The sequence below is a fragment of the Ambystoma mexicanum genome, chromosome 10 (genome assembly GCF_040938575.1).
Source record: "Ambystoma mexicanum isolate Mex_15411 chromosome 10, UKY_AmexF1_1, whole genome shotgun sequence".
NCBI lineage: Eukaryota > Metazoa > Chordata > Amphibia > Caudata > Ambystomatidae > Ambystoma > Ambystoma mexicanum.
In genome coordinates, this window is record NC_090932.1 from 1,398,511,757 (window position 1) to 1,398,531,453 (window position 19,697).

At 45.6% G+C, this 19,697-nt stretch overlaps 1 protein-coding gene across 3 annotated transcripts in view; it reads right to left on the reverse strand.

The window, feature by feature from the left end:
- Window positions 1-19,697, reverse strand: part of UBE3B (ubiquitin protein ligase E3B) — a 2,019,282-nt gene that overhangs the window by 176,674 nt on the left and 1,822,911 nt on the right. Inside the window, exon 25 of one of the 3 annotated variants that reach the window (XM_069619419.1) lies at window positions 2,870-3,067. The exons of the other annotated variants lie outside the window; for them this stretch is intronic. Coding sequence (XP_069475520.1) covers window positions 2,977-3,067 — 91 coding nt within the window. The 3' untranslated portion in view covers window positions 2,870-2,976. Of the gene's footprint in view, window positions 1-2,869; window positions 3,068-19,697 lie in introns of those variants that run through there. 3 annotated transcript variants of the gene reach the window in all.

The window sequence follows — 19,697 nt, forward strand, 5'->3', positions numbered from 1 at the left end:
GGTGAGTTTAGCCCAAAATGTCATGCTGTTTTTGTTTTTGCTACTGCCATTTCTGTGTTATGTTTGTGTTCGTCTTCTACACTGTGATAGATATCGATCCCCAAGTATCTAAACATTTTGATCTCCCAGGGTATCTTTACAACTGGTAGGTTTTCTTGTGGGGTTCCTTTGTATCTCCCAAGGGGAAATATGCACGACTTCTTGGATTTGATCGCTATGCCGGAGAGGGACGTGAATCGCTCCATTACCTCCAAGATGTACTGCAGGTTTTCCTCCGGGTATCTTAGGTACAGCGGCACATCGTCTGCATACAGTGATATGAGATGCGGCCCCCCTTTAGTGTGGACCCCCACCTCCTCATATTGTTGTCTCAGATAAATCGTTAGGTGTTTTAACGCGAGGATGTACAGCATTGGAGACCATGGGTATCCTTGTCTGGTTCCCCTGCTGAGTTGCCATTTGTCCAAAATGATTGCTCCCGTTTTGACTCTGGCCAGTGTCGAGCTATACAATAGTTTAACCCATCTTAAGTACCCTGGCCCCACACCATATTCCTTCAGAGCCGCCGTTAACCAGGGCCATCTTACGGAATCAAAGGCTTTCACTGCATCTAACGAAACAATTGCTATTTCACCTGCGTCACCCTCTGCTTGTTCTATGACCCGGTGGAGCCTCCTATGGTTGTCGGATATACTTCTGCTCGGTACATACCCGGTCTGGTCAGGGTTATGAATTTGCCTATAACCAGTTTGAGTCTGTTTGCCAGGACCGCCGTGAGTATTTTGCTATCCTGGTTTAGCAAGGATAGCGGTCTATACGACCCACATTCTGTGCTTGGTTTATTCCATTTGAGGAGCGGGACGCAGGAGGTTGACGTCCACACATACCTCATCAATTTTCAGTTCAAGTGAGGCTTTCAGTTCTGCCATAGCCCTGTCTTGTTTGCTTTCCCATGATGTCTTTAGCTCTGCTATGGCATCCAAGATGGGTTGATCATTCCGCCCCGGGGGTTCTCCACCTTGGCCTTCTGGCTTCTTAGGCCTCACCACTTCCTCAGCTTGAATTGGCTTGGCGAAATCCTCCATCTTCTGTTGCTTCCCCTTCTGTTTGCTCACCTTGGATGTCATCACTGGCCACGTGTGTTTCTATCCAGTCGCTGGTGCTGCGGTCGCCGGTCTGTTTCGACTGGATGTTATACGAGCACCTGCTTTATGGCTGCATGCGCCTCTGGCACCGCCACACTTCCAATACTGTTGTTTCTATCACATCGTGTCTTCGCTTCCCCACTATAGTGCCCAGTTCCTGGCCACAGCTGGTGTGGTCGTGGTTTGTGTGTTACTCCACCTTTTGCAACGGTGCTCCTCCTGTGTGCTGCCAATTCTATCAGTTGCTGTGGTGCTATTGGTGTACCTTGTTGTTTATTTTAAGGCCTCATCTGGTCCTTGAGGCTGTTTTTTCTCCGTCTGCCTCCACAGTTCATGGGCCTCTCAGTGGTAGTGCCTGTTCTCATCCGCGGGTTTCATGATAACACGGTCTTCCCGTGTGTATCACCTGCACCTGTTCCTCCCAGTGTTTTACTGGTTCTTGTCTCCTGCCTGCGCACTTATTCATGGATTTTGTAGTGATATTATTGTTATTGTCTGCTGTGCACGCCGTGAGGCCCTACTCTCGTCTATATTGAGCCTTCTGCTTTATATCAACAGTGTCCTCGGCTTCTGTGTCTTCCCTGTATTGAACCCAATGTTAAAGGAATGGTTCGGTCAAAAAATGTTATTGCCCCTACGGGTCGGCCATGTGTTTTTAAGCCTAAGTCGCTCGATTTTAGAAAAATTTCCTATGGACCTTACCTGAGTTTTTGTTCATTAAACGCACGCGAAAACAGGCATCAGGGAGCTGCCATTTTGTGATAATCCTATCATTTCCCCCATCGCCCTGGCTGACCTGCTTTTGCGGCACTAAATCATATCCCCCGCCCCTGAGACTGTCATCAGCAGACGCGTACCGACCATTTCTCAACGCCAAAGCACGTCTCGTGTCAACATTCGCTGCGCTTCAGCTAATGACATGTCGCCATGGAAATGGCAGGACGCCTCTTTCCTCAATAAGTATAAACAGACCGTTTCACAACACACAGCAGCAGATTTTCGATTCCATTCCTCTTTCTGTGTTACTTTGAGTATTCTGTGACTCGTTTCTGTGCTCTGGTCAGCTACCTTCATTGCTTGTAGCCCGTGTGAACAGATGCCAGTACCACCGCTATCAATCATTTTATAGTTTGTTTAACACACAATGGCTACAATAATGCCCTACATGTACGAGCCCGAGTATACCGAGGAGAAACTACTGGAAAGGGAAACACGCGAAAACGATGGGTCTTCGGACGGCAGTTGGGAGGACGATTCAACAGCTGAAGAGCCTGGACCTAGTCGCATGGACGGTGTTTCCACCTGGTGCACATGCAATCGGTGCGAGTTAATGCCAACTGAGGACGAGAACTGCTGCTGCTGTCAAAACTCGGGATGCGTGGCCTACATCTCGGAAGGCCACGACCGTAATGCATCACCGAGCTGCCAGACTTCAGGGCAGCCTGCCTCACACGGTCCGTGTTGAGGATAATGATGGTGCTTATGCACGAACTTCGCGCAACTTTTCGTCCTCGTAATCCGAGTAACGAGTAAGTATACTCTGCTTGTCATGCCACTCTTATTTCATGGTCTTCTACTATATCCAAAATTACATATACATATCATTGTAACGCACAAAAGTCTTTCAATAGTGTGCAGTGTCTAGATAGCATTTGTCCGAGCAGAATGCCATTAGTTACAAGAATTGTCATTGACAACAAACGTTTATTAAACTTATCTTGGTCATTTATAAACAGTTTGTTTCATTCCTTTTCACAGGTGGTACAGGCTGGTAGCCTATCGTTCCTTTACATGGTGGCTTCACGGGAGGCTTGGACACCGCGTTCGAAGACTAATACCCGCCTGTGCCGTTCGTGCCATAAGTGAAACGTTCCCGAGTGACAGCGGTCAGTACAGGGGATTTTCTCTCGCTGTGCTGCAACCTGAAATGTACAATGTTTAAAGTCTTGTATTTTTGTGTCATCAAAATAAGATACAAAATAAAACACCACATATATTTTAACAACGGTTGTTTTGATTTTTTAAATGAATCAAGTGTGTCTCCATTCAAGGATGGACGTCAGACATCTGTGCTCCGAATGGGTGAAGGTCAGGTCGCTGTGAAGCGGGGCGGTCACTATCTAAGCTAACATAATATATTAGCAATATGGCATGCACTAAATAACACTTGTTCAAAGTCTTTCAGTCGGTTATGTCTCTATAAAAGTCACACATATATCTATACTATCAATTAACATTGGATTATCCAGGCCTTAGGTCAAGGGTCTTGGCCACTATAATACACTGTTTGAAGTGTGGGTCTGTGCTCACAAGAATCTCTGGTATGTGGCATTTGTTATTGATAGGCAACTATATACTGCAGTAGGGGTCTAATGTTAGTTGGGGATCTGCTAGGCGGGCATCATGGTGTGGTCAGTGGTCTGGCACATGAAGAGAATACCTTGCAGGGACACAGGGTCAGAATGGCAGTAAGTTTCCACTGGCAAAGGTGCGTGGGCAAGGACACGTTTGTGGAGATGAACGAGCTATGTGCTTGGTTCAGGCTGGTTCACATGCAGGACCGTGATCTCAGAGGAAGAGTGATGTGTTACATTTATTAGCTGTTGCAAATACCTCTGGAGTTTTCCAGTCAGAGTGGGAATGAGGGTGTGGGCCATGTGCTCTGCGCGCTGTACAATCGCAGTGAGGCCTGGTCACCAAGATGGAGTGGAAAGGGGGTACAAAAATGGATGCCCCGTGTCCTGTTCAGTGTTCCCATCTACGCAAATGTCATCCAAAGTTAACATCACATAAGGGCAAGGGGCAAACCCACTACTGGAGGCACTTGGTACGAGTTTCTACTGAGAAGTAAAGGATGAGAGGGGCTGATGGCCCCTTGCTCCCACACACTTGCCTGCACGCCCCAGGCCCAACCATCCCACCCCCTCTATCAAAGGCGGTTCGCACCCGGGGATGAGCGCTGGCATGGGGGGCTGTCACAGGCGCAAACGGCCAAGGTGCCAAACAGCATGTACACTTCAAAAGGTATCCCACGCCCAGAGGCCATCGCTCACATGGCCTCCTCAGACCCCGTGTCTCCAGGCAGGCCTCCCCGAGGCAGGCCGCCCCCCCTGCAATAAACATAATACCATGACATACACACGTCATTCATTCACAAACACAACCCTGTTTCTAATACTTTATAAACCACTTGATATGTCTCATGAGAACATCTTTGCGCTTTGCAAGTCAACTCCTGGACCTTCTACCTGAGAAGCACGGAGATCTATGCTAATCTGCTTGTCGCCGTGCTATCTGTGACCGCTTCGAGCAAACTCGTCAGTGTGCTACCTGTGGCCATCTACCTGTTCTCCTGCAACATACTGCTCGGCCTGCTGAATCCAACTGTTTGTTGGTCAAGGTAAGGCCATGTATCCTAGTCATATTTCGGTCATTTTTAAATTTCGATCTATTTGCTATTACAGTACCCAGTAGAGCTATGGTCATTGGTCTCATTGCTATTGACTTGAGTTTCAATTGTTATGCTATCAATAGATCTATTTATTTTCATCTGTGTCAATTGTCATCGAATTGCATCCTTCGGGGGTCCAGTATATAATGTAAACATTTTTCCTTTTCGTGCAAGACAGAACATCCAAGGGACGAGTCACATGTTCAGAGTTTAGTCACATAATTTAAAAAATGTCTAACTTATGCAAATACTAAGCGGCGACCAAAACAAACCTTGCATTGAGCATGGTATGGTTCATTTACTTTTTTAATGACATTTTTATTCATCAAGGTTTTATAATAATCTTGATATTTACTTTTCTGAATTTTCAACAATGCCTGCCTGTTCGATTAGCGATTGCCCTTCGAAGACCCATGCTAAATCTGAAGGCACTACAATGCATGTATTCCCGTAAACTGTTGATCGAATAAGAGAATGGGTCAGACATTGTGGATATCCACTGCATGAGCTGGAAAGTAGACTCCAACAAGTCTTTGAGGACAAGAGGGGTGATCGATACCGCATCTGCAGCCGGCACTTTCCCTCGAACATGTACACCACATCTTGGGTAACAAAGAAGAATAAACGGCGATCGACATGAAAATTGCTCACAAACGCTATTCCCACTCTATTTGTCCACAATCCGCCACTGGTGAGTCAAGTGTCCATTTTTAGCTTTAGGTCTTGCGGTAGTGTGTAGGTAGCCGAATGGATTCATTGATATTTTAGGTGTTGTTTCCAATTTGTAATACTTTCGACATTGGTATGAGTGTATAGCTTTTTGAATAATGACATTTATCAATATATTATTTTTAGATTTCATAACACACACACGAAATCTATATATGGGCACAGGGAACTCTGCTATATTGTGCATTACTCAAGTATTCTGTCTCCTTACATGGCAATTTTAAATATTGGCATTTCATTATCAAACAATAATTTACCTTTACAACTTCTTGACTATCCCTTGAATCTAAAGCAAGAACATTCTACTTCCGTCACATGCTCGCAGTTATCAACCACTTCGATCACGTATCAGGTAATCATACTTGGCTATTCCGCTACAGACTTGTTTTATGCATGTCAAGTAATAGTTTGTATGTATCGTGTGATTATTTTACCAATTGTTTGGTTAGTGCTTTCCAATTGATATAAACCTTAGTTGTCGTCCCCTGGTGTTTGTTTTCAGTTATAATTAGTGTTATCCATACTAATGCAAGTACTGTCTTTCAGGGAGATGCTGAAGCGGCCACCACATTGACAACAGCCCTAGATGTTCTTCAGCAGCACAAGGTATGGATACTGACAGCTCAATCGACCGTGATCATCAGGACTGGAACACTTGTCGTTTGATTGTTCTACACCATGTTTCATTCGTGGTTAGCCGTTTATATGTACCGGTGCGGTCGACCCCAAGCGTGTGTTATGTTTTCAATATTGTAATCCTTACTAATGCAAATACTATGTTTCAGGCAGTTGTTGAATCGTCAACCCACGCACTTGATGCGGAGCCTGACATTCAAGTAATTCCGGTGGAAGCGGGACCATGCGGATACGAATCAGCGCAACAGCTTTCAGAAGTGCGCACCACATTGACAAAAGCCCTAGATATTCTTCAGCAGCACGAGGTATGGATACTGACAGCTCCATCGAGCGTGATCATATAACATGATTCCATTTGCTATACTTTCTTCCCTATTAACGTAAGTACTGTGTTTCAGGGAGACGATGGAGCTTCCACTACAATCACAAGATCCCATTTAGATGATGCATATGTAAAGAAATAAGTAAATTAAATGAAATAAGTGATGTAAATGAAATAAGTCGATTAAATCTGATCATATTTAAATATTCCTTGATTCTTTTAGACAATGCAAAATTTGTGGTTATGTCTTTATATGTACCTGTGCCGTCGACCCCACGTGTGTGTTATGTTTCCAATATTGAAAACCATACTAATGCAAGTACTGTGTTTCAGGGAGTTGCTGATGCCGCCTCTTTAATACAATCATTCGTGGCAGTCCATGCAGAGCCAGAGGTATGGATACTGACAGCTCCATCGAACTAGGTCATCAGAGCTCGAATACTTGTCGTTTGATTGTATTGTTCCACACAATGTTTAAATCGTGTTTGGCTATTGAGATGTACATGTGTGTTCGTCCTCACGTGTGTTTTATGCTAACAATATTTTGATACACAGTAATGAAAATACTATGTTTCAGGGAGTCGATGGAGCCTCATTCCGTGCTGTCTATGCAGATACAGAAAATATAGTCATTGCAGCGCAACAGGAAGGGGAGACATGCGGATACGTATCGGAGCAACAGCGTGCAGATGTTGAAGGTCGAGTAAAAAAAGTTGCAAAGAAAAGAAACAAAAATAAGGTTAGTTATAAACAGTTCATAACTTTAGACATTTTTTTGTGCTGGGGACTATTTTATGTTTTTTCAAGTCAATTGTACTATACTTTATCTTGTGTTTAAACTGAACATCCCTTTTCCAATCTGTCCTCTAGTTACCCGTGGGTCTACGAACTATACATACACAGACAGTGAAGCGAATGAGAGATGTTGCTTGCCAGACCATTTACACTATGGAGGAACTATTAATTCAGACGCGGCATGTTGGGACTCGGGATGCTCATGTCCAATGTACAGAAAATGAAATGAATGTGCCTGGAGAATCCGGCAAAGTTGTATTGGACCATTGCTACAGTACGACCGCACCACCGCAACAACATGATACTGGATGTATTGAAGATAGCTCTGAAGTAGTCGCAGATCAATTCACACAATCTACACCCACCAAAAAATTGCCACCAAAAAAGCTGTCGACATTGTTGTGTTCTCCCATCAATGTTGAAGTAGAAGATGTTGAAATGACAGAGAATGAACCAGCAGCAGCATTCACCGACGCATCACAACTTGATAGCAGCGATATTTCTTTCAAATGTGGTGATATGTCCTCAAGGTCACAGGCCGAAACAACTTTGACACAGGATGACAGTCTAATGAAAGAGGACAAATACATAGTATTCGACAGTTGTTTGATGGATATTATAAGTATGCTGAAATGTGGGCATTCCGTCAGAGGGAAAGTATGTGGGAAGCCATTGATTCATGTGACTCGTCAAAAACAAGGCAGTAACGTCACAATACATGCCGCCTGTACATTACATCATACGTTCTCATGGTCTGCACAACCGATGCTGGGGAAACTGCCAGCAGGCAATCTACTGTGTGCAGCTGCATCACTTTTTAGTGGCTTCAGTTTTAGAAAGTTAAAGTCTTTCTTTCAGTTTGTGGGACTCCATTTCATTTCAAAAACGCAGTACTACAAATACCAACATGATTATCTGTTTCCGGCCATTAGTGATGCTTGGAAAATTTAACAATTGTCTCTAGCAAGTACATTCGAAGGCAAACGATTCAGGCTAGCCGGCGATGGACAGTGCGACAGCCCTGGATTTTCTGCCAAGTACTGCACCTACCACTTTCAGGACATGGATAGTAATAAAATTGTGAGTTCGGTGGTCGTGCAATGTACATCCTCAGTGGCCATGCAGAAACTAGGATTTATAAAATCAGTGGAATATCTGCAATCGAGGGGAATGCACATCAACCTCATAGCCACGGACAGACACGTTTCAATTGCCAAGACAATGAGAGAGCAGTTCCCACATATTAAACATCAATTTGACGTATGGCATCTTGCTAAATCAATCAATAAGAAAATCTCAGCTGCAGGGAAAAAAAAAGGTTTGGAAAGTATTTCAGAGTGGTCCCAGTCTATCAGAAACCATCTTTGGTGGAGCTCCAAAACTTGTGAAGGGTCAGTGGAAATACTACTTGAAAAATGGCGGTCACTGATGCACCACTGTACCAACGTGCACCGCTGGTCAGAAAACCTACATTTCCACCAATGTGAACATGGCCCTTTGTCCCCAGTGGAGGCACGGAAGAAGTGGTTGAATCCATCTTCACCGACACACAAAGCCATTGAGAAGATTGTTTTCGATAAAACTCTATCAAGAGATTTTTTTTTATTTTTTTCAATTTGTTTATTTATAAATCCACACACAGGAGAAATTATACAAGTGCATTACATGTAGCATCTCAGGTCATGTAACCCAGAGTCCCCATCTCCCACCCCTTGCGTTCCCCGGCAGGCATAGTTCTCAGGCCTTAGTCAGACTGACTTGGCGGCACTGGTGGGTCCTTCATAGCGTCAAGGGCCCTTGCGATCAGGCGCGGTTTATGGGTCAGGGCCAGATAGTTCCGGTCATAGTCTAGCACTGGCTCCCAGATATCCCGAAATGGATGAAGCAGTACTGCCCTGGCTGACCGTGACTTTCTCGGCTATTAAAATATCCCAAAGTTTGACCCAACAAAGGGCCATCAAGGGCCCGTCCGTAGACTTCCAGGTGCAGGCCACCGTGATCTTAGCCGCTAACAAGAACTGGGATACCAGGGCCGCTCTTCTCCCCGACCGCGGGTATGAGCCTGACACTGGAATCCCTAAAAGGACCTGTTCGGGCGTGAGCGGAATGGTCATCTGGGTGACGTCTTTTATGGTAGCTAAGCAGAGACCAAAACTCTTGCACCCGGGGGCAGGTCCACCACATGTGAAAGTAGGATCCTGGGAGGCCGCAAAGTAGCCAACAGTGAGGGTCTATTGTTGGTTGGAAGTGATGAAGCCGTAGAGGGGGGTAATACCAACGCAGGAGTAGTTTATGGGCACACGCTCGGTTGGTAATACAGCGGGAAGTCATCCGCGTTCTTGTCCAAATGTCCACCCATGCATGGTCCTCAATGGCGTGTCCGAGGTCCGTTTCCCATTGGGACATATAGGAAGGCCTGGACTGGAGGGGGTCCTCCTGCATCAGCCTCTACAGGGCTGATATCTTCCCCCGGGCCGGCAGGTCGCTCACCGTCAGTTCTAGTGAGGTAAGGGGTCTTGTGGCTGCCGCTCGGGTCTGTGGGTGGGAGCACCAATGTCTGAGCTGAGCGTAGCAGCGTTCAAAGGTTAGGGGGGGGGAGTCCCTTTCAAAAAGTTGCCCTAAAGTGGCGAGGCCCCCTGCGACCCAGTTTCTAAAGTTTTGGGGACGGGCCCCGGGGGAGAAAGCTGGGTTGAGGAAGATTGGGGAGAGCGCACTCAAGTCTCCTGGGACGCCCGGTGTCTGCGAGCCCACTCCCAGGCCCTAATTGTTTGTTTTGTAGCTGTAAGGGTGCCCGGCCAGCTGCGGCGTAAGACTGTGGGTAAGAACGAGAGGAAGCGAAGGGGGAGAGAAAGGCAGGATTGTTCGATCTCCACCCATTTTGTTCGACCTATAGCAAGCCCCCATGCCTGGAGGTGGGCCAGCTGTGCTGCCATATGGTATTTACGGAGGTCGGGAACCCCCAGGCCTCCAAATCTCGTGCTGGCCATCATTGTTCTCCGCGGGATGCGCGCTTTCTTCCCCTTTCAGATAAAGTCCACCATCTTCCTTTGGAGCCGCTGCAAAGGGGGAAGCGGAATGGTGATCGGGAGGGCGGCACAGGCATAGAGGAAGCGAGCAAGTAAGTTCATTTTGCACGCCGTGATCCAGCCTAGGAGGGAGATCTCTTGGGGTTGCCAGCGGGTCAGATCCTTTTCTAGTTCCTCGAAGAGTGACAGGAAGTTAGCCCGGTAAACTTCCGTTGGGCGTGCGGGGATCTGAACCCCCAAATAGGGGATCGATTTGATGCTCCATTGGAACAACTCTATCAAGAGATTTGAGGGGACTGACAGAATTCTGTCACACAGGAGGTTTGGAGGTGTTCCACAATATGTGCCTAAAGTACAGGCCAAAGCGCTTGCATTTCAGCATACAGGGCATGAGACATAGGACTCTACTAGCGGTCTTGGCCCATAACGAGAATCTCGGCCGTGAACAATCTAGGACTAAGGGTAATGTAAGGAGGCCTTTTCAAAAAGAAGTAAGCAATGGGTGATCAAACCAGTCTATGAGGAAATGGAGTTCGACTTTGTCAAAAGCCTTATTGTTGCTGTATTAAGAGAAGCACAGATATGGAATTTTGAACATTTCTGTGCAGAGCACTGATCCATTGCCACCCAACATTGCCACTGTGCCATGTCCACCCAAAGGAGAGCCGGTTGTGAAGTACAAATCCCGGTTTAAATAATTGTAATACGATTGTCTTTTTGTAAATAAATGTTATTGTACAGTGTGCATACAAAGTACGCTAACCCTAACCCCTACCTTCACCATCTTGGGTGCCGAACAACCTGGGTGTCATCTTTGAATTCTCTCTCTATTCACCTCATATTGCTGACCTTGTCTATATGTGTATGTATATATTTTTGTTGATGTAACTAATTTTCGCAATCTCTTCTAAATGCTGGGCACTGTTAACCGAGGGGAGGCTTACGTATTGCAAATAATAAAACAAACAAACAATAAATGTCACTTTCAACTCAACTCCTCGGGTACTTCATACTTTCCCTGACCTTCCCCAAAAAATTAAAAGTCTCAATAGTTATGTTTCTTTGGGGCTTCAAAGCTCGCAGACAACGAGGACAAAATTGGGGGCCTTAGAACGCGCCAAGCGAGCCGTTGCAGATGGGAGAGAAGCCAGTTCGCATTTGCACATTGAGGCGCACTACATAGATGGATTCGAAACTTCAAGTTCTCACAGATGGCTTTACTACGGGATGCTGCAAAGAAAGAATGTATGCTCATTTCTAGTGAAGGTCAGCGGCTTTGATTTTCAGCTCACGCCCTGAAGAGGCCCACAACTCGCACTGGCAGTATAAGGTTCTATTGTTTTTTGACCTTGAGAGACAGGGACCATGCCGAAAGAACTTCATTCGAAGGGGGGGGTGCAATAACGTAAGAGACGATAAGGCAGAAAATTCTGAAACTAGACAGAGTTTCATGTTAGTTCAGTATACGAAAAATCGTTGTCAAGAGCACAGTGGGATTTACGGACTGCATTACGCAGAGACACAATGGAAATTGCAAATATAATGTAAGTAACTCTTTAAATGCTTTTATACCGTAATGAAGAATTAATGAATGGATGCATGAATAAATGAATGAATGAAGAGCTTGGAAAACGTTTGTGGGATCGTCCTTGTAGCGGGCACATGGGCATGCAGGTCCACATTCCACACGCATGTAGACAAAAAGTTGTTTCTCATTGTGTACTAACCTCGATTTATTTCGTTAGTTTTCGCATTGATTTTAGAGACGAACATACTCCATTGCACTATCCTTGAAAGCAAATAGTTTCAGCTCAGCCGTAATAAATAAAATGAATAATATTAATAAAGATCGGCTGGCGAGACTAATTATACATTTTATGTTTTCAAAACAGGTATATCCTTCCCTTTTGCCACTGCCACCAGTTTCAGACACCGGCAGATGGTTTTTTTAACCGCCAGCTGCAGCTTAATGTAAACAACTGCAGAATCCTGATGATTTCACGGGACGATCGCCAAGGGCCCATATGCCCTTACGTGGTACTAGCGGCTAGAAGCAACATATCAACCTTTACGCTGGCCAAGTGCCTACTTGATGGAACAGCCTTGCGGTTCAACGTGCGACAAAAGTGCTTCTTTGAACGAAAACCAACACCCTGTGTACCATAAAGGAACAGCGCGTGACTCACGATAAACTTTTACGGATTTGCGGATAGAGATAAAAGAAAATAAATGACTTTCGGAGTTCATATGGCAATTGCTGAATATTCTATAAACATTTAATGTCAAATAAATGTACTTTACCAAATGTACCGTGTTGCTGTTTGATTTTAAAGTACAGTTTCATATTCTGAATTGTGGCGCGCTCTGTTGTGAGTTGATCTGTGTTGGTTTCCGGGTTCTGTGTGAAGTTGCGTAGAAGACGACTGGGCGCGTTTGCCTACGCAGCACAGAAACGTCACCGAGAGAGGCGGGGAATGTGAATGTTTTGATAATGTCAGGCTCAGGGGCGGGGGATATGAGATATGATTTAGTGCCGCAAAAGCAGGTCAGCCAGGGCGATGGGGGAAATGATAGGATTATCACAAAATGGCAGCGCCCTGATGCCTGTTTTCGCGTGCGTTTAATGGACGAAAACCCGGGTATGGTCCATAGGAAATTTTTCTAAAATCGAGCGACTTAGGCTTAAAAACACATGGCCGACCCGTAGGGGCAATAAAAAATTTTGACCGAACCATTCCTTTAATGTGGGTTTTCCATTAACGTTCATTGGTGGGTAAGGTTCTTTGTTAGTTCTGTCTGGCCGTGGGTTACCAATGTTGGGTGGGGAGCTTCCCCAATGTTTGTTGTGTTTGCCCTTTCTATCGAGGCTTTCTGAGCAGTGCGGGACATCTGCAGTGGCACACCCCCTTGCACCGCTTCTTTACGTTCCTTTGTTCAGGCTTACCTCCATGGATGTTGGCCTCCCTCGTCCGAGTGCCCGTTGCAGTACTTTCCGTGTTTCCAACCAGCGGATACTTTGTATCTCAACCATCCGCGTGTGTGTAGCAGTCGTGTCAGCCTGGAGCTCTCCTTTCTTCTCAGCCGGCTCTCTTATGTCGGATACTGTATCTCCTGTTGTTCAAGGCAGCTCGGTCTATCTTGTCGGCTCCACTGCTTCCCGTCCGCGGGGCTGGGTACGCGCCGCTTCATGTCCTTGTCGCTTCCTCTTCTCGTTCTATGACGGACTCTGGTGTTTACCGGCATCAGGCTTCAGCCTCTTCGCATACTTGGTCCACCGCTGGGGCACTTCTCGGCAGTCTATTCCTTTGACTGCGGTGCTCCAGGTGTCCGTGGGGATCTGCTCAGCTCCGGTAGCTTGGGGCTATCGTGGCTGTGTTTCACTTTACTGCCCTCCGAGCCAGGGGCTTGGCATTATCCGTGGTGTGCTGGTCCTTTGTCCACGGAATAGTGTTTCCTGCAATCTGCTCCGTTCTGTGTGCGGTGGGGCCCACTTGCAGCATGCTCAGGTCGCTGCTTAGTTTCGTTTCCCTTTTTTCGTCCGCCTCACGACAGGGTCCTTTGTCTTGGGGCGGCCGCCATTTTCGGTTGGTCCGAGTCGGGGAACTCCGTAGTTGTGGGTGGGCGCATTGGCATTTCTAGTGCTCCGATTTTTACGGGAGTGTGCTCACGTTGTTCCCCGCATGTTCAGACGTTCGTAGCTTCATTGTGCGGCGCGGATGACTCATCTTGATGGTTTTGTGCTTCAGGATGTTTCAGGATCAGCAGAGACTCTTCGGAATACTTCTTATCCCGTGGCTCTTAGGCCACGCCCCCAAACACCAAGAATTGTTGTGCAAAAGAACTATAACAGTAGCAAAGCCTGAATGCAAGAGAAACCTGGCAAAAGGGTGCCAGATGCTTTGATCAAGAAACCTGAAACAGAGAATAAGTTTCCTAGCAGGAGAGTGTACTGGAAAGCTTATGATGGTATGTGCAAAAGAACTATGATAGTAACTAAGTTTCCTAGCAGGAAAGTGTACTGGCAAGCCTATGTTAATCTTGCAAGTGAAAGCTACTCAACAAGTGAATGGTGTCAAAACAAGCAACAACAAAGCTTCAAGGCACATGAAAGGATAACAAGTTAAGCTTCACTGTGAAGCTGCAACTGTGGCATGATACCTATGAAACAGATCCATGTAAGGTGTGTCGGTTGCATGACCTGTAATGTGTGGAACTTGCAGTCCGACAACTGCGCCTAGACTGTATACACCCACCAAAGGAAAAGCCACTTTCGTGCTTGAATGAAGGAAAATGTTTGTGAACTGAGGATGATGAACTGAACATTATAAATTGGTGAAAAATAACCACAACCGAAGAGCTGGGAAGTATTCCAAGGATTATTCAATTATTTTGGAACATTGCATTGAATATCCCAAGGAATTGTGTTATTTTGGAATATTGAATATCCCAAGGAATTGCGTTATTGTGGAACATTGAAAATCCTAAGGAATTGTTTTTTTTTTAAAATTGGAAGACTTGAAAGCGTGGGGTAGGAAACTCCTCTTTTGTGACCTGAACTATTTGAATCTTGGGGAAGGGAAACCCCTTTTCGACTTAAGAGCTAGTAGAAGCTCTGAACTTGTATTTGAATACTTCTCATGTAATGCTGACATCCCTACACATTGTATACAATTAGATGTGAGGTCAAGTATAGGGTTTGGACACAGACAGATATTTACTTTGGATTTCCTGACACAGGTTATCATTAGTTTTATTAGGTAGGGAAATCCCACCTTAGTATAGGGCAAGTTAGGCCTTTTTCCCCCAACCATCCTTTTTAGTTAATAAAAGTTTGTATTTCAAAATTATATTGCGTTGTCCGTTTCTACTTCATGATGCCTTCACACTTCTCCCAAATGATTATTGCCTTGTTCCATGCGCTCTCCCTTTCAAAACCTTTTTTTCAGGATTTTCCCCTTTTGGACAGGGAGCACAAGTAAGCATGTCTACCTACCTCTGAGTTTCCGGGAACTGTTTATATTCCCCAAATAGGTGCTTCAATTCTAGCTGCAATTCTAATAGTTTGTTCCTCAGTTTAGTTTGAAATCTTAAATCTGATTGATGACTCACCAAATATTTCTTAATCCCTTTCATGATGTTACTATCAGGATATCCTTTAAATTGGTTAATGACTCGACAGTTTCAGTTATCCATACTGAGGGTCGAACAGAAGTTAAATGTGTGGATGGCATTCAGCGCCATCTTGTAAACTTCTCTTTTGTGGTCCGTGACTCTGCACTTTGGCACTCTGCTTGGGCTGGTATTGCACTTGGATCAATGAAGAGTGGCATGTGGGCCTCTTCTCTTCAGTTACCTCTCAGGAAGTGTTCAGATATAGGCCCTCATTCCGAGGTTGGTGCTAGTCATGGCGCATATAGCGCCATGACTAGCACCAATACGGGTACCGCCACCGAGGTGGTGGTATGGGGACTTACCCGTCTATTCTGACCTTTGCGGGTCAGGTAAGTCCCCATTTGAAAAGCCATTCCCCAATCCTATTTGAGCCCCCATAGGGCTCAATGGGAAGGTGTCAATAACGATACCGCAAATTGCGGTACCATTATTGACCCCGGTATCCCTTTGCGGGTCCCGTCCATAACGCCTGGTAAACCAGGCGTTAAGGGAGGGACTCGCAAAGGGACCTCGGAATAGGGCGCAAGGGGATTACCGGCACTGGTGTCATTACCGGTGCCAGGTATCCCTTTGCGCCCAAGTTGTAATGACCCCCATAGTGTCTTTAGGCTTCTAGAATGCAGCAGGCTCGTGGACGTTATGATGTCCAAAAGGTTATAACTGGTCATTGATTACCCGGGATGCAAGTGTGTGCTGCAAGGCTTCTTGGGCCATGTTGTTCAGAGGGTCAACTTCTCACAAAATGACCTTTGCTGAGATAGCACCTCGTCTATGGGGAAATAGCGGGCATGTAGGATTCAACCTTGTCACCCCTCTGGGAGGCAAATCGGTGAGCAGTGTAAGGAAGTCATGGTATCAAACAGTAAAACAGACACCTGTGATCACAGTTCAAGGGTGTTACTTGAACTTCAATCGGGTTTCAAAAACACCCGTCTAATCCTAAATCTAAAGATGGGAGCAAGCTACGACCATCAAAAAATAATAATAACGCAGTCCTAGTCGAGTTTGTCAAAATAAAAGGGCCTAATAATAAATGTCCTGGAACACTATTGTACTAACAGCATAAAATGCATAGATATGCAAGTAATAAGTTCCATGATGGAAAAATAAACCCGGTCTATAAGAGGTCTGTTAGGGAGAATTCTCATTTATGGCTAATTTCCCTCACCTAGTGAGTCCCCCAGCAGCTTTGCTGGACTTCTGGAGTTTATTTTTTTCCACTTGGTAAGAGAGAGCTTTTCCCCCACTCTTACCTGGGTTTTGCTGTGTTTCTACCTGTTTTTGTGATTGTGGACTCTAAAGTACACCACTTCAGTAGCCCCCTTATTTTTGTGTCTCACACAGCACCTTCAGTGCCGTGGCACAGGATTGTCTTTGAGACTTCCCTCGACTCCATTTCTCAGGCGACTACTGTCCCCCAGAAAAGGGTAAAGTTACCATTAACTTTACTTAGTCAATCTACCACAGATCCAGTACAGCCCATCTTCCATGGAGTACTGGAAAGGGTTAACTCGTATCCCTTTTTATCTGTATCTCCTAGAGCATTGTTTCGCTCTTAACATTTAGACTTGGCTGGTGGCAGTGGTATCTACCCTAACTTTTCTACCGCGATTATATTAGATAAACGTGGTACTGTTCTTGGCTATTACATTAGCCTCGAACATAAACCCGCTTGACCAAATCGTCTTTCTCTTGGCTCCGGTTGGGTTTATTCGCCATTTCTTTTTGTTAAAGTCCTTCTTGTGTTTTACTTTGCGTGGCAAACTAGGTTTGCCTTCTTTGTTCACTGTCTTTTGGCGGGCTTCTGCCCAGAAGTCCTCCTCAAGGCGCCTGGGTGTCTAGGTTGGCTGAATGTGAGGGAGGGGTGTAGTCACCCCCTGCACAGGGTGTCCTAGGAAACCCAAGTCGCACTTTGGCATGATTGGCCAGGGTAGTTGTCCGGGCTGGACAACCCCCTGCTGGGTGATTGACAGTCAGGCTGTGTGAATGGGGATTTTTCGCATAAAAGGCAGGTCTCTTGGGCTAGAAGTCAGAGAGTCACCACTGGAACTACAAGGAACCGAAGAGAAGCGGAGAGAACGACGGCTGCTGCAACTACCCCGTCCCGGTGAAGCCCTGCTGCAGTCCTGAGCTATCTGCCCTTCAACGACTCAGCCCAGTCCGGAGTTTTCTTCCCTTGAGCTTGGTGGGGATAACCAGCTCATCTTCTACAGCCAGAAGATCCTCTTCCGTGGTCGAAATCGATGCACACTGCTGTAGTGGTCCGGATAGCCACCTGAAGAGCCTCTCCTGTTTTTAAGGAGCGCACCTTTTATTCCGTGTCGCTGCTGCCTGCCTCATCCCTTGTGTGGTGCAGACCCTCTTCAGACGTCCTCCTCCTCGACGAAGCTCCAGGAATCGTGGGTCTGCGGGAAACCAACAGGAACAACTGCCAGGGCACTAGCTGCACCATTGGAACAAGGTACTGTGTTCTGTTCAGGTAATTGGGTGAATCCCTTTCTTCTTCATTTCCAAGGCTTTCCCTTGTCTTCCCTCCTACTTATAACTTTTGCTTCCGAACATTGACAATATCGAAGTACTTTTGGCTGCGTTGAATCGTGAACTGTCGGACCATGTGATCTTTGGCAAATGCCCCGGTGTCTTTCGACACTGGCTCCGGCCCTTTGACTTTTGAACTCCTGTCTCTGAGTGTTTTTTGATTCTGCCTGCCTAACCAAAACATTGCCTATGATTTTTGCCTCCAACTCCCTCTAGGTATCTCAGGTGCTAAGTGTGTTTTTGCCCCGGTAGTATTTCATGTCACGGATACGCGTTTGTTTAGTAGACCGAACTGTGAAAAAGTGATCGCAATCGTATTCGCAGTAACGTGTTTTGTGCCTAACACCGGCTCATTCCAACACAGGGTACTTAACTTGAGACTTACTGTACAAAGTGAATTGGTTAGTTGTAGTATATTTAACGTGTGTTTTTTATTGAAGTTTAATAGAAATGTTGTGTTTATAACGAATGGTTTAAAAATAAATGTACTTATATTTTTCTACCTGAAACCTTGAGTCAGTGTTTGCTTGAGTCACAGTAATTGTGGTCCCTTTGTGTAATCTCTGCTACTGCTCATATACTCTTGAGATAAGCCTGGCTGCTCCGCCACTGCTACCACTCTGACATAGTAGTACAGGCTTGTTCCAAAGGTAAAACTTGTAACACCACCTGTAGTCTTAATTGTGTGTAGTGGTCCCTAAGGGCACTGCACAGGATTCTGCCAAACAAAGTCACCTTTGACTTTTGACTTTGTCCTGTAAATCGAGCTGGGTGTTTGCCAAATCTGACGGGTGGATTGACTGATTGCCTAACCATCCAAGAAATCGGTCCTCACGAAGATGACGCAAGAAAGAATCATTGAAACCGGTCGACCAGAGACTTAGCTGATGGCTTGGAATTAAGAGAAACATATGCATAATAAAAATCCATCATTACTGACCAGTGCCTATATGAGAGGACATAGGGTCTTATTTGCATTAACTATGCCCATTTGAACCATAGCTTGAGAAATGCAATAAGGAGTATTGTGACTTTATGAGGCTGATGAAAAATAAAGTATTGACATATCAAGCATTAAGGTTATTACCTAATAAGAGAGGCTACATATTTTGCTGTCTCTCCTTACATTGTTTTATGCATTTGATTTCATGGAAAAGCCAAGCACACCTCATGGAGAGTGAATACAACTCCAAGGTACCTCACCATTTGCAAATAGTACCACGTGAACTGCTAGACTATTCCACGATACAAGTATCGGAATAATCATCCCAAACTGTGTTTTTATAATTTTTTATTTTATAACACCTTCATTGTAGTACTAGGGCGAAAACTGCTCTTCTTCCTATCCCTCTTAGATAGGCGATGCACCAGCGCAACCCAGGGCAAGAACAGAGGGACAGAGTGTTCCTCCAACCAGGGTGAGCTATAGGGAACTCAATACAGATGGAAATAAATGATGTGTAAAATTGGCCCCTTATCTGTCCTTTGTTTTGTGTGAAGCTTATTGGAAGTCAGGTGTGTGTGATGCTCAGAAATTGCCTGACCTTGCCGGACCATAGTATTGGGACAAGTCAGGTCGTCGGGTATACTGCTCGGGTGTTAATCTGTTTTCTCTCATAGTGGGCTGTCCGTGAGAAAGTGTTTGTGTTGTTAAAAAAAGGGGGGGAGGGGCAGAGTTCCTAAATATCCTGCCTGGTAGGATGGGGTAAAGGTGTTATAGGGAAGGGTATACCGCGTCTCACCTTCAGTTGTCCAACTCCCTCAAGACCCCTCACCCAGGTGATTCTCCCGAACTGGTCCACCCCCAGGAACTGGATCCAAAAGCAATGGCCGTGTCCTGGCCAGCTGTATGACATATCCCAGGGGACTAGTGGTGAGACACC